At 40.9% G+C, this 15,799-nt stretch overlaps 1 protein-coding gene across 4 annotated transcripts in view; it reads right to left on the reverse strand.

The window, feature by feature from the left end:
- LOC120793052 (carbohydrate sulfotransferase 8-like) overlaps positions 1-15,799 on the reverse strand; it is a 69,049-nt gene that overhangs the window by 37,457 nt on the left and 15,793 nt on the right. For all 4 annotated transcript variants that reach the window (XR_005707931.1, XR_005707930.1, XR_005707929.1 and 1 more), the window contains exon 2: positions 1,059-1,270. Coding sequence is in view for 1 of the 4 variants with exons in the window: in XM_040132663.1 (XP_039988597.1) it covers positions 1,059-1,245 (187 nt within the window). In the remaining 3 variants the exon portion in view is untranslated. The remainder of the gene's footprint in view (positions 1-1,058; positions 1,271-15,799) is intronic.

Raw genomic sequence — 15,799 nt, forward strand, 5'->3', positions numbered from 1 at the left:
CCCTGTTTACATCTTTCAACTCGACCAAAGACCACGACTTCAACAAACTGCATGAGGACACAGACAGAACATCACTGTGGTCCAGAGATGCAATGATTCTCCTACAGGGCAGTCAATGCAGCAGGTCGGTTGTCTTGAATTTGTGCGCGGGGGGGGCAAACTTCTTGCACTAGGAGAACAAAAGCACACTGGGCCTAGGCGCAAACTACACCACAAGATATCAAATACAAATTCCTTTTCTATGGTTGAACACTTTGCTGCCTGAGTGTAAAACTTATTATCAGTTATAAAACATACACCTCCATCCTCAGTGTTGAATTAACCATCAACAGCGACAAAACTCAGACAATTAAACAAATATGACTTCGACGGGGGCAGAACAGATTACCAAGGCAGATAACAGAGGTGGTTGTCAACAACAGCAGAAAGGCCGTGAACAACCAGCTGAAGGCGAAGTCAGGAAAGCATTGTGGTCACACGACATGTTGGTGTGTTCGATTTGGGTCGTGTACCATGCTCGTCAGACGGCGCATTAAATCCATGATTAATTAAGGCAGATGCCACCGTGCCCAAGTAAACTGCTAACCGCTGCCATCCCTACTTTAAACTGTCCTCAGGAGTCTTTGAGAAGCTGCAATACAACACTATGATGAGCAGTTTCACACATCGTTTATATGACACGTTGGACCGTACACACACAAAAACACATGCACACCCTGAGCGGGAGTGATGTGACACACATTTCAACAGACTGCAGAGGGCAGTAACAGCAGCACGTGCTGTAAAAGACAGGAGGAAAACTAGGACAGGGAGAAGAAGAAGGAGGCGGCAGAGATGAAGTGAAAGAGTAAGAATGCCAGCTGATTTAAACATGGCAGGTTTCAAAACCTTTACAAAAGGCTTTCTGACGCTGGCAGAGCGTATTTAAGTTTTGGTGAGAAATGTAGACCGTAGATTAACAATGTTTGTTTACAATTTACACTCCACTGATCACAGATCAGCTCCTGCCCAGTAACAACCAGCCTCCTACCCCTGGTCCCAGCAGTGACAGCACTGACCTGGGGTCTGCTGTTGGACCGTCTCGGTGAGATCCTGCAGGTGGACGAGCAGCAGCAGAGATCCGGCTCCCAGCAGCAGCAGGAACCACAGGGAGCAGTAGAGAGAGCAGGGCAGCTTCATGACCGCAGACAGCAGCCTCCTCCAGACACACACCGAGTCCTGCACCCTAAACCCCGCCTGGCTCATCCCAGATCAGCCACGACCGCATTCCCTGAGGAGAGGGAGGGACAGAGGGGGGTAGGGTTAGACCTGGCACAAACAGTCATGAAATATACCTACATGTCAGAGCTGAGGAGGGAAAATAAAACTCATTTCATACTCTACAAATGGAAGTTCTTATCCTGACTTTTTATTATTAATATTTAATGGAAGCTGCTTTAGCTAGAAGCCCTGTGCTACAGCGCTTGCGTTTTTTTTTTAACCGCTGTGTTATTCTGCTTTGAATCTGTCAAATGTATAAAACATGATCAAAAAAGAAGGAAACAGAATTAGTATATATACACCCATGTATGAACACACATATATATATTTGTATACAGAGCTGAATATATTAGTCAATCAACATCAATCAACTATTTTGATGATTGATTTTTTATTTTAGACATTCGAAAACATCACCTGCAGCACAACATTTTTTGACATCTTTTTGTTTCACAGACAATTAATCCCTTAATTGAAAAGATAGTTGTCAGACCAATCATTAATGAAAATAGTCGTTAGTTGCAGCCCTCTATGTATACACATACTATACAAGTAAAACTACATTAAAGAAAAGCAAAGGCAACAAAATATACTTAATAATCAAACAAACACATAAAGAAAACTACTGATGGTGAACAATTTGTCCAACTGTACTCTCAACTCTATATTCACTCAACACTCACAACTTTATACTTTCGAATAAATAGAATTCTTGAACTGAAAAATCCCTAATGCAACTATTTTTCAGGAAGTCCCTAAATGTTCCTGGCATCTTTTTAAATTGTTTGGATTTTTCCTTTAATGCAAATGTTAATTTTTCTACACAAAGTGAGCTTTAAAGTGCTTTCGGTGCTTTACTGTATTTTTCCACAACACGGAAGTTGTATATTTGGTTTGCAGATACGAAGAACACACCTGAAGTTTATGTTTAATCAAAAAAGAGGCAATATACTTATTAAAAATGTACAGCCTAAACTGGTGCTCTCACGGCAGAGAAGAAATACTGTGCTAACTGAATTAAACGTGGGCACGCAGATTCATAAACCGAGCGCTCTGTAGAAAAGACGCGCAGAGGGAAAATGTTCATCATAACACTGTGCACATCAATGCAGATTTTTCCAATCCTGAAAATAGAACAGAAAACGTTGCCAGGTCATCGCTTTAAGGTGTTTTTTTTAAGTGCTTTCAGATGGGGACTGAACTGCTGTGGTAACAATGTAGGAATAACATTGGAGCAATTCATCCCACAGTGACGAAACTCCATACACGTCTCATGTCTTCCGTACAGTAAATCCTGTGTACACCCTGCTCTGGGCTGCAGCTCTGACTCTGTTCCCCACCACGGGCATTCAGGCTTTGTGTGATCTCAGCGGGCAGCAGATGACTGGGGTCCTGCTCTGCTGTGGCTGGCCACATCACGCTCTGTGAGACTAATGGAGAACGGAAGAGACAAGGCGAAGAGTGAAACCACTGGTCGACAGCACCCGGATTTATTACGGGCTGAAATAAATCCAGGCTGAGGAGCTCACTGAAGGTTCACGCTGAGGGAAAGAAGATACCTCAGCCAGCAAAACATCAACAAAGCGCTCCGGAGTGGATAGGGAAATAAACAACAATGCCTCCAAATTAAACGACAAAATACGTTGTTGGTACGAGTGTTTTCCGATCTGACATTCCCGCAAAACTGTCTTCAGAACTGTTACAAATCAACGTTTTGTGATGTGACAACAACGCGGTTAAGGTTTGGTTGGGTTTAGGGAAATATCATGGGATGGAGGAAAATGCCTACTATATTAAAGCCTCTGAACACTCTGCTTCAAAGATAAAGTATTTCTCTATAACATTAAATATTTATGACTAAATATAAAACAGTCATCCATAAAAAAGGTATCTAAGAGTTAAGCACACAAAAACTCACTAGGACTTTGTTGGTGTGGTTTAATCAGCTCATTTTGTCTGTAAAATGCCAGAAAACAGTGAAAGTTATAATTTCCCACAGACCAAGGTGACGTCCTCAAATGTCTTGTTTTGTCCGAGCCAGTGTCCAAAATCCAAAGAGATTCAGTTTATTATCAAAGAAAATCATCAAATCTTCACTTTTGAGACGCTAGAAACATGTTAGCAACTTTCTCACTGGATTTGGCGACTTTAAAGGCCCCTTTAGAAACTTCTTCTTCTTTTTACAGCTGACAGAGAAATTTAGGTGACTTTCTGCTAAGACATTAACTCCTCTCTGTTGAAGAGAGTCTCTGATATTTGAGTCACGACCAACTCGTGATGTGAAAGCTCCCAAGTCATACAAATGGTAATCCATCCCACCTCTACCATCACCATTCACTGATCTGCCACAACAGTGCTGCCACAACAGCTCTAAACCGTCGAGACATGGACTCTACCAGCCCTCTGAAGGTCCCTGGGGTATCAGGCATCAGACCCTCTAAGTCCTGTAAGTTGCGAGGTGGGGCCTCCATGGATCGGACTTGTTTTTCCAGCACATCTGACAGATGCTCGGTCAGCCTGAGATCAGGGGAATTTTGAAGCCAAGTCAACGCCTTGAACTCTTTGTCATGTTCCTCAAACCATTCCTGAACAGTTTCTGCTGTGTGGCAGGGAGCGTGATCCTGCGGAACGTACAACACAACAACATACAACAGGGCCGTAAATGCACTTTGCTGTGAAAATGTGGTAGTGCTTAGTTTCAAAATGACGCTTGAGAAAAACTTCAGAGATTAAGTTTTTGCTGAACAGTCTCTACTGTAAATAGCAGCGTGTCGTAACATGCTGCTGTATTGACTGTGTGTGTTTACTGTTAAAGGAACTCTCACAGCCTCCTGCTGACCACACACTCCCAGCTCCCATGAGGCCGAGCAGGAACATCTGTTTCTCTGGAGTGTGGTTGAAAAGCTTCTCTCAGCAGGTGTGACTCTGCAGCAGCTCTGGAAATAAACTATGCAGGTACGGTGCAAGCAGCGCTGCACACACACACATAAATCTGCTAACACACATGTCCACACTGCAGGCTGAGCAGATATTCGTTTGTGAGGCAGCAGCTCAAACGATAAATGATGAAGCTGTTTGTTTTGACCTTAGCTGGTACAGCACACTCATTAGAAAGAGAAGGAGAGAGAATATATGAAGCAGCTCAGTCCATAACACCACACACTGCTGCCACTTCAGGAAGAAAAGCAAACAAATGTCTCATTTAATGAAACCTGAAGGACGTCTGGATCAACGGTCTTCTTGTACTTTGGTATTTTCTTTTCATCACACTTCATTCTTCTACTACATTTTAGAGGGAATATTGTACTTTTTACTGCACAACATTCATCTGACAGCTGTAGTTTCTTCACAAACTAAGATTTTTCGTAAAAAACATATGAAGAGTTTATAAATATGATGCTTTCTTACAGATTAAACTACAGTACCTAACAGGATGAATGTAAATGAGTCGTCCATTCCTGGTTTTAACTGTTTGACAGAAAATTTATCTGCGACCGGGGTTCCAGTCCAGCTTTCTCAGTAGGTCGCACCCTTTTATTTTTGGTACAGCATGGTTTGAATCAATGGCCTGGCGTGCTGATGAACAGTTTTCTTAGTTTTCATTCTCCTCCGTTGAGCGATTACTTCATCTCACTGCTGAAAAGAGGCGGGGAGGGGCTTGGTGTTTCAGGTGATGCATCGGTCCCTGCAGGTTTTCTGTTTCCTACTGTTTTTGTGCAGCTTCAGAGTTTCATGCTTGAACTGTGTTGGCCCGGTAACAAGTCTAGAGTTGCCTGCAGTGGACGGGCCACGTTGCCTACAATACACACGCAGCGTAGCACTCCCCTGGTACCACGACCATGGGTAGTGTGTTAGCCATTCCTCTATAGTATTTTATCTATTACTTATTCTATTTTATCTTTGTTTATTCTTACCTTTATGCTAGTGCTTTAGTTCTTAGCCTTCTTTTCATTCTTGTTGTGTTCTACTATTGTGTTACTACTGCTGCTGTAACAAAGAAATTCCCCCTCCTGGGGATTAAGAAACTACTTACCTACCTTCTTCTTCACTGGCTCAGTCGGTCTCTCCCTGCAGCTCCACTGTCATCATCAGCGGTGTCTGAGTCGGGACCTCTGGTTGGCTCTCCCTCTCCACCAGCCTCCTCCTCTCTTTCCTCATTTTGATTTTTAAAGTAATGAGCTACGGACGCTTCGTCTTTGGAACACGCTAACAGCTAAATGATTGTTTCAGCAGGGAGAGACCGACTGAGCCAGTGAAGAAGAAAAAGTACAACTTTCAGCCCCAATGGCTGAAACATAGTACCCAAGCTGGAGGGGCACCAAAACAGTCCTAATGATCGCCATGCAATCGCATGAATGCCACCATTCACACACACAGACTGCAACCACTATTTTGACAATGGTTCAAGTCATTTTTCATATATTCAGCTTCTCAACTGTGACAGTTCCTTTCCAGCTCGTCCCCTTTCCTTTTAATTATTTATATATTTTTAATCATTCCTAGTTTTGGGCAGGTGGTTGGAAAAAACAGTAACTATCACTATTTTCTGAAATTTTATAAACCAAACATTGGATTGAACTGATGAATGGAGGAAATAATTAGCAGATGAATCCATCGGGAAAATCATTATTTATGGTCCTGTAGAAAATACTTAAAATCAGCTCCAAAACAGTAAAATACTGTTTACACATTAAGGGCATGAGTAATAATAGTCCACTGATATAATGTATAACAAAAGGGTAATCTTTCTTTATTGAGTATTTTTACTTTCAATACTTAACATACATTTTCCTTACTTTACATACATAACATTTTAAACCAGTGGTTCTCAAACTGGGAAGGCCCCCCGCAGGAGGCATAGAGCCACTGCAGCGGGGCTGCGGATGACCAGGATAAAAATATGGAGTGAAACTAAGTTAAATGAATATGATTTAGGAAAAATTAACAAGAGTTTGCTGATTCCAGTGTGCTGACCTTTACTTCACTAAAATTAAACCTATTATTAGTTGCTTCCCCTGTCGTTTCTTTTACTTGCAACGGCATTTTTACAGTTTGTACATAAGTACTTTTGCTGAAGTAAAGGGTCAGAGTATTTTCTCCACCGCTGTATACAGTACAGGAAGTTATTAGTACTTAGTCTTGTATGTTTTTCTTCAAGACTCAGTAAAGAGTCTGTAGTACAGCGTATGACCTCGCTGCTCTAAAGGTGATTTCCTTCCAGACAAAGTGTCCAGGTGGCTTCAGTTTGATAAATGATTTCAGTTCTGGCTCCATCAATCACTGAAGAGCACAGACACACTGAGTGGACAGTGATATGATACCGGATTCATAAAAGGAAAAACACTACTTAAAATAACACATGGGTTTAGTTAATCAGTAAGTAAAATAACTGTTAGCTGCAGCTGTACTGAGTCAGGTTCACCCCCTCAGTGCCAACACACGGGTCGCACTGAATCGAATGAGGGGCTGAGTTTTTGGTGTCTTTCTGAAAACGTTTTAGTGGCTAAAAACAGATCCTCCCTAAGAACAACTCACACTCAGTCACTACGCGAGCTGACCAAACTGGATACTGGCCCGTGACCCACCCCCCTACCCCGTTGACTCTGCACCCTGAGGACCTGACAGCAGAGGTGTTCACATTGAATGGACAGTCCATCCTCACTCCACTGATCAATGTTAATTCAGCTGATTGATCCGCTGACTCATTGATTAGCTCAGTACAGACTCATATAATAAACTGCACTGTATCTAGACAACACAGAGTAAGATCCGTCTGATCTGTTATTTTACCATCTATAACAACTGACGCACGTTCTACAGAAATAGCACAGCCCTATTTTTAGGCATGTTAGCAGCCTGGCTCTGAAGACGGCAATGGCCATCTGTCAGTTTAACCCTTCAGTACAGAGTGATGTATCAACAAATATCTAATTATCATGAAATATTTCACAGACATTCATGTTCCCCAGAGGATACGTCCTAATTACTCTAGCCGTTGGAATTTCATTAATTCAGTATTATTATCATGAAGTACTGAAATAAAGACCAATTCATCAGGTCATTTTAAGCTATCTGTTAGCATGTTCACGTGTTTAGTATTATACACTAAACTCAGCGCTGCTCCAGGCAGAGTACTGAAGCCAGGCTTGCATCAATCCGCTTTTTCATTCATGTGTCATCAACAGCTGACTAGCAACATCCAATCTGACTGGCAACATCCAATATTTATTATTGTAAGTTTATTCTTTGTTACACATATCGGTCTCACAATTAGTACAAAAGACTTTTATAGACTAGACTGATATAGCTCTGTTATACAGATACTATCCTCAAAAACGTCAACCAGATCAGCCACATCCAATATGCTGGATATGAGGCGCTTTGAGTCACTATTTTTTTGAAACAGAAGTATATCAGCACTGCTATTTCAGTTTGGTTCACTGAGAACTGAGAAAATAGTGCAGATTTTTAAAACTATCACTGAATATTGATGTTATTGTGTGGAGGCAATTTCAACACATTCAATCCAGAAGCACCTTTAAACACTTCCACCAATGATAATGTTCTTGAGTAATTGTTTGGTCTATAAAATGTCAGAAAACAGTGAAAAATCACCGTCACAATTTCCTAAAGCCCAAGAGGACATCTTCATATTGCTGGTTATGCGGATAAAAACTCAAAGATAATCAATTTACTGTCAGGGTAACTTTTTATTAATTGATTTTCAAAATAGTTGTCGATTATTTTCTCATCATTCAATGAATCAACTAATCGTCCCAGCTGTACATAACATGCTTTGAACCCTACTACACAACAGAAAGCTGAAATTCCTACAGATCTCTCACTTCACAAAACTATGTTCACTTAAGCAGCCGAGCTCGTCTCTCAGTTCATCCCAAATGCTTCATGAAATCGAAGCAGCAGTTGCTGTGAGGTGAAGCAGTGAATCAGACCTCACAGCTCTTTTGTTGCAGGATGAGCCGTGGAGTTTTCTCCCCTCAGCCTCAATTCACATCCAAACGAGGTCTCACGGAAACTTTAGAGGAGCTTTTGTGCCGTGGGACGACTGAGATGGATTTTTCTCTCAGTCTCAGTGAACTGAGAGAGATGACATCTACTGTTATAACTGCTTTGTTGGTTTAATAGGGATATTTTTTTTTTGTTTCTACTGAAAACTAAGTGCAGGTTAATAAAGTGGGACACTACTCAAGTCCTTTTTCTTTGCTCGAAACAAAGTCTGGATTAGTCCTATGATGGATCTTGTGCCTGTTTGACAGAAAAGTTTTTTTGTGCTTTTTTTGATGCTACATTAAAAGATTTCTGAACACAGAACGTTTTGGAAAAATGGCTAAAAGAGACATTTTCAGAACATGCAATTTTGTTTTTCTTATTCCAAAAGCTCTAGATCAATACCTTTCAAAATCTGACACTGTGGGCCCACCTCAAACAAAATCAGGGCAAATACAACTTTAGCCCTGCTTTTTTTAGCCTATACTAGTTTCCATGTAGTCAAACTGTCCCATTAAAACCTCCTGAATCAGCTGTGATCAGCTCCTGTGTGCAGTGTAGCCATGGATGTACAGACAACTGTCACTGGGTCACTGTGATACCAAGGAAAACTTAAAAACATGAAGATTCTGAATGAAGGTCTGCAGCCCCATTTTCTCTGTTTTCTAAGTGGACTTCTGGAGCTTTATTCTGGAGGGACATCAGAGATCATCATGTCCTCAGGAACTAGAAGTCACACTGAATCATATCAACATGTGTTTCATGCATGTGTGTTCAGATCTGACTCAGTTAGGACTCTGAGAAGGACGACACAAAGTGTTTCAAAGAGCACCTGCTTTCACCGGTCCCCTTGCCTCACACAGTATCTTTACCTCACCTCTCTCCCTCCACATCCCCTTCAACTCTCCCTCACACCTGTGCTTTAGAAGATCTTTAAGAAACAACATCTTTAACGGGACCCCATTACGTCGGATAACATTATTTGACATTAACGAATAATGCAGGCTGCATTGCCCAGGGGAGAATGACGACAATCTGCTCTGAAAACAGCCCAGAGTCATTTTTCTGCTCTACCTGCGAATCTACTGCTGAGTTCTGATGATTCAGCATTCAAGGTGCTGCAGCGAGGCTTCGTTCTAACACAACGTGCAGGAAATACAAAACTCCTGCAGACATTCAGTTTCCACACAGACAAGGCTGAGCGTCCTCTGACTTCAGTTACATTGTATGTAGAAATTATTTTCTTAATCGGTTACTCTGCTGACTATTCTCTCAATTAAATGATTAACTGCTGTCTGTAACATGTCTGAAAACAGTGAAAATGTCCAGTAATATCAGTCCAAATCCATTTATCACTTAATTTACTATTATATATGACAAAGACGAGCATCAAACCCGTAACATTTCTGGACCTGAATACAGACACTAATGGTATTTGGTATCTTTGCTTGAAAAGTGGCAGAAATGTTAATGGATTATCAAAATACTTGGCTTTATTATTATCGATTAATCCATTAATCATTTCAGCCTCATCTTTGACTGACAGTCACAACAACACGGTCTATTCATCTTTCAGTTGATGAGACTATTTCAGACATGGTCCACTTACTATACCAACTATTATATCAATGTGACGGCAACTTGACAACATGTTGGTCTCATGTCTGAATAAACACCTGAGTCACTTTTGGCTCCGAAGTATAAATTTGAACTGTTCATCCTGAGGGGACCATGAACATCAGACCCACATTACATCAAAGTCCATCCAACAGTTGTTGAGAGCAACGTGGTGACTGACTGATGGCTTTCACATCCAAAGATTCACGCTGCTAGTGTGGCTAAAAACAGTCAGCAGAGTTCTCCAACTAATAAATGATGAAACTAAGAATTCACTGTGACAAGGGGAGGCGACTAGTGTCCCTCATGCTCATAATGGGACTATAATGACGTCTTCGGTGGTACAATGAGTTTTAAAATCCACCAGTGCTACAGCCTGTGACAGAGCGACATCACTTCTTCCTTCATATGATTCAACTTTAATATCACCGCTGTATCCAGCAGTACCACGGCCATCTCTGCACACCACTGGGCCGATTCACGACCGCTGCCTACACACAGATCGCAAATCGTGGGAGTCACATTACACAAATGATTCTTTGTCAAAAACTAAGGCTAAAATTCTACCTTCCTTGTCCTAAAGGGCTCTTGGAATCTCAGTCATGATACGCAAGTATGGCGTCTGTTCTGATTGGTAAAAGATGCCCAAATTAAAGTGTGAGGAAATAATCTCCTATTGCAAATCACAGTAGCTGCAACTGCTACTAAACATTGTTTTCATTATCACTTTGTCTGCAGATTATTTTCTCAATCAATCAATTCATCGTTTGGTCTCTAACTCATTAGAAAACTGTGAAAAATGTACATTACGCTTTCCAAGAGTCCAAGGTGACGACTTCTTTTCTCATAACCCAAAAATGTTCAGTTATAATATGAAGGCAAAGAAAAGAAGCAAGTTCTCACAGGTTTGTTCATCATTTTTGCTTGAAAACTGATTTAAATGATTAATTGATTATCAAAATAGTTGCTAGTAGTTTTAGTTAGTATTATTATCTTCCCTGACAACAAAATTGCAGTTGCATTTCCAGGGGCCAAAAATCACCTGAGGACTGAGACTCCTTTCATAAACGTCTTGTGATGGATGAATGAAGCCGTTGCACGACATTAATGAAGCTGTCCTCTGTCTGAATGACAGACATCACTTTAACACAAAGAGGAAGCCAGATCCTACGTATGAACATATCTTATGACACCACTGTTATTTTTCAAGTGAGAACACATGACTACTTTGCATATAATCACAGTTGTGTATATTTTGCTCAGAGATTTCTGTTTTTGCAACAACATTGAGCTTCCATAGCAACTTAGTGTCAACAGATGAAGATTTAATGTTTTGTTGGTTTTCAGTTTACAAAGTAGGAACGGTTTCCAGTTCAGTTTTTTTAAAAATGACACGTTCTTATTGTCGAACCAGAGAGAAACGGCTCATTTGTTTACTTCTGAAGAGTTGGAGTCATTTTTAACCTTAAGTTTCAGTTCTTGTATTAAATTAAACACCCAAATCTCTGATCCCTGATTGTTGCAGAGTGCTGTAATCTACCAGATCCAACAACGAAAGGTCTGTTGTTTGGCAGTTAAATGTAATTAATGTGTAATTGAGGTTGAGTGGAAACTGTTAAGTGAAGAGCTCAGTCAATCAGTTGGAGTGTAGCCCAAATCATCTCCGATCCAGAAATTTAACAAACAGAGCTGTAGATATTTTTAGATCCATATGTGCTCTGCTCTCGCTCCTCACTGCATCGATACTAAAAAAAACCCTCAGACTGTTTTAGTATCAAGTAAACAAACCAATATCATATCTCATCAATATAACAGAGGCATTACTGCAGTGTAATCTGCTGTGCACAACGTTTCTACAACTCCTGCTGAATCTAAAACCAACATACAGTTTATGACTTCAACGATTCCTCTGCAGCCTATTTCCTCGACTAATCAGTGACCAGTGACTACTCTCCAATGTGTCAGAAAACAGTAAAAACTGCCCGTTAAGGCCCAACATGTCTCATTCAGGTGGATTTGTCTCACCAACAGTTCAAAATCTAAATATATTCAGTTTGTGATATGTGACAAGAAAAGGAGAAAAAGCATATCTATATTTATATTATATGCATATGAATACTTCATAGTTCATGTCCTGAAAACAGATCATTTTGGCTTTTTTGCCAAAAACAGTCATTTATCAAAATAGCTTGTTTGATTTTCTATCGATCAGTTGATTAATAAATTCGATTAATTGATTTATCGCTGCAGCTCTAATTTGAGAAATTTTAACGGCCATTTATTGCTGATTTCTGATATTTTATAGACAAAATGATGACCTGCTTAATCATGGATATTGGCGGATTAAATTGGTGATAAAAAATGATCTGTACAGCCCTTGCAGCCCTAATTTCCTACCATACATGACAAAGAAATGCCTCCCATTTTCATAAACTAATCAATAAATGGGTTGTTTCAGCTCTGCTACAATTAGCAGCTAGTGCATATGGAACAGTAATCAGTGGATAGGACGTCACCTGGAGGATGAGGGTTCAGCTCTCTCCGATCCTCAGAGTCAAACATATCTCCTGTTGACCTTTAACCTCTGACTCTCAGCCGAGCGGAGATTCTTTGATCTGTCGGAACATACCCAGTGCCTGGATTAATATGACAGATGGATAACTCACTCTGAGATCAATATCTGTCTGCAGCCCCGTCTGTCTGTGTCGTCTGATAACCTGGAGACAAACGCCGCAAGTGGACAGAGCGGCACACCATCCATCACACCCCCCACCCACCCTCCGGCTGCCTCATCAACGCTTTGAAACAGGAAACGATTGGTTATATTGAACCGCTACAAACGTTCTGAGCTGTATCAATATTGTGACTGCAGCGATCCACTCTCAGCTCTGGGAGCTGCCACAGAACCTGAATATTCACGAGCCGAGTCAATCCTGAGCCAAAAGTCAAACAAAAGAGACAAAAAGTGAAATATTTCAACTCCAAATTTGTAGACCCAGAAATGTCAGAAAGAATCGCAGCTTATCTCCGCAACTAGGCTATGGGCGGGAAGGAGTGCTGAGGAGGAGGCAGAGATACTGTGTTACAGAGAGGAGGCTGGAGAGGTTGTTCAAACCGGGTCAGAGGAAATTACACACCACAGCTTTTACACAGAGACTCATTCATCACAATACGCTGCCTGTTTCTCCACTGAGCTCTGCTTTAATGGTCCACCCTTTGTAAAGGTGAAGATACACACACACTGCTGCGAGACACACACACACACACACACACACCTCTGCTTAGGGCTGGGCGATATGGACCAAAAATCATATCTCTCTATTTTTATGGTGAACGGCAATACACGATATGTATCTAAATATTTTCTACTCAGTGGGCTAAATGTTCAGTTGAAGGTCAAAGCCACATGTGAGATGTCACAAGCACTTTTATTATAACATACCGTGATCAAATCAAAATGCAATGCCACAGTTTCCTTCCCTGTCTTAAAACAAAACATGTAAATGAAAAATTATGTAAAGTAAAAGGCTTATATTAAATAATAAGACCAGGTCAAAACTTTGTATGTGGCTGGACCGCCCTTCATCTCTCTGCTTCTCTCCTACTGTCACCGAGCTCAAATTTACAGTAATTTAATAAAGTTCAATTCCCAATAAAGCTGTTCTCATTTACATGTTTTTCTGTTTCTGTTGTAAGACAATGGAACAAGTATGAAATAATGACTGAAACACGGCCCATTAAGACAACAAGCCATTTCCAAGCTGCTGCTCTGCTCTCCTAAAATCCTGATTTTATAACCATGACGTCGTCTGACAAATTCACCAGACACATAAGTTAAACAGCCTTGTTGTGATTTCAACTACAGTTAGGTCCATAATTATTTGGACAGTGACACAATTTTCGTAATTTGGCCTCTGTAAACCACCACAATGGATCTGAAAAAAAGCCATCAAGATGATACTGAAGTGTAAACTTTCCGCTTAAATTCAAGGGGTTCAACAAAAATATCACATTAACCAATTTGGAATTACAGCCATTTATATACATAGTCCCTCCTTTTCAGAGACTCAAAAGTAATTGGATAAACTGACATGATTGTAAATATAAGGATTATTTTTAATCCTTTTCAGACAATGACTGCATGAAGTGTGGAACTCATGGACACCACCAAATGCTGAGTGTCCTCCCTCGAGATGCTTTGCCAGGCTTTTACTGCAGCCGCCTTCAGTTACTGCTTGTTTGTGGGTCTTTCTGTCCTCAGTTTTGTCTTCAGTAAGTGAGACGCATGCTCAGTTGGGTTGAGGTCAGGTGTCTGATTTAGCCATTGAAGAATAATTCATTTCTTTGCTCCGAGAAGCTCTTGGGTTGCTTCCGCAGTATGTTTTGGGTCATTATCCATCTGTACTGTGAAGCACCGTCCTATCAGTGTTGCAGCATTTGGCTGAATCTGAGTAGATAGTATAGCCCTGTACGGTTCAGAATTCATCCTGCTACTTCTATCAGCAGTCATGTCATCAACAAACACCAGCGACCCAGTTCCATTGGCAGCCATACGTGCCCATAGCATTACACTGCCTCCACCATGTTTGACGGATGATGTGGTGGTTTTCTGATCATGAGCCGTTCCTTTCCTTCTCCATACTCCTCTCTTCCCATCATTCTGGTACAAGTTCATCTTGTTTTCATCTGGCCAAAGAATCTTGTTCCAGAACTCGGCAGTGTTTTTTTTAAGATGTTTTCTGGCAAAGTCTAATCTGGCCTTTCTGTTCTTGAGTGTTAACAGTGGATTGTACCTTTTGGTAAACCCTCTGTATATACATTCATGAAGGCGTCTCTTGATTGTAGACTTTGACAATGATACACCTACCTCCTCCAGAGTGTTCTTGACCTGTCTAGATGTTGTAAAGGGTTTTTTCTTTACCAAAGAGAGAATTCTGCGATCATCCACTTTAGTTGTCTTTCGTGGTCTTCCAGGCCTTTTGGTGTTGCTGAGTTCGCCTGTGCATTCCTTCTTTTTAAGAATGTACCACATTGTTTATTTGTTTCTGCCATCTGTCTGATGGGTTTGTTTTGTTTTTTCAACCTAATGAAGGCCTCCCTCATTTGCATTAACACCTCTTTGGACCGCATATTGAGAGTTCCCATGAACAGCTACCAAATGCAAATTCAACACTTGGAATCAACTCTAGACCTCTTATTTGATTAATTTGTCATGAAATAACGAGGGAACAGGTCAAACCTGGCCATGAAACTGATCAATTGTCCAATTACTTTTGAGCCTCTGAAAATGAGGGACTATGTATAAAAATGGCTGTAATCCCTAAATGGTTTATGTGATATTTTTGTCAAACCCCTTGAATTAAAGCTGAAAGTCTACACTTCAATCACATCTTGATGACTTTGTTTTAAATCCATCGTGGTGGTTTACAGAGGCAAAATTACGAAAATTGTGTCACTGTCCAAATACTTATGTAGCTAACTGCATATTTACTTGTAAAATGATCACTAGAGAGAAAGTTAGAAGCTCATTCATGTCTATGCAGCTGCCGTGTAGTCAGTTGAATGAGACATATAGAGAGGTATGCCTGTGGAGGAAAACCTTGACCTCGCACTCGCGAGGCAAAACTGGCAACTCTCTACTACGGGAAGTAGGTCAGGTTTGTCTGAAAAGTCGCTAGATTAGTCGATACATACTTTTGTGAGGAAAACTTGCTTAAGGGTCTGAAAAGTCGATACATCTAATGACAAGGGCGCTAAATTGACAACACTGCCTGTAAACAACCCCTGGTGACGCAACAGAAGCTGTTGCGTTCATTTTCAAAGAGCAACGGCCAATGGGGAAACTTCAGCACACGGCCTGCCGACCAATGGTATAACTTTATCACTCACACAGTCAGTCAGTCAGTGAGAGACA

This window comes from Xiphias gladius, chromosome 8, assembly GCF_016859285.1.
Source record: "Xiphias gladius isolate SHS-SW01 ecotype Sanya breed wild chromosome 8, ASM1685928v1, whole genome shotgun sequence".
NCBI classification, from domain to species: domain Eukaryota; kingdom Metazoa; phylum Chordata; class Actinopteri; order Istiophoriformes; family Xiphiidae; genus Xiphias; species Xiphias gladius.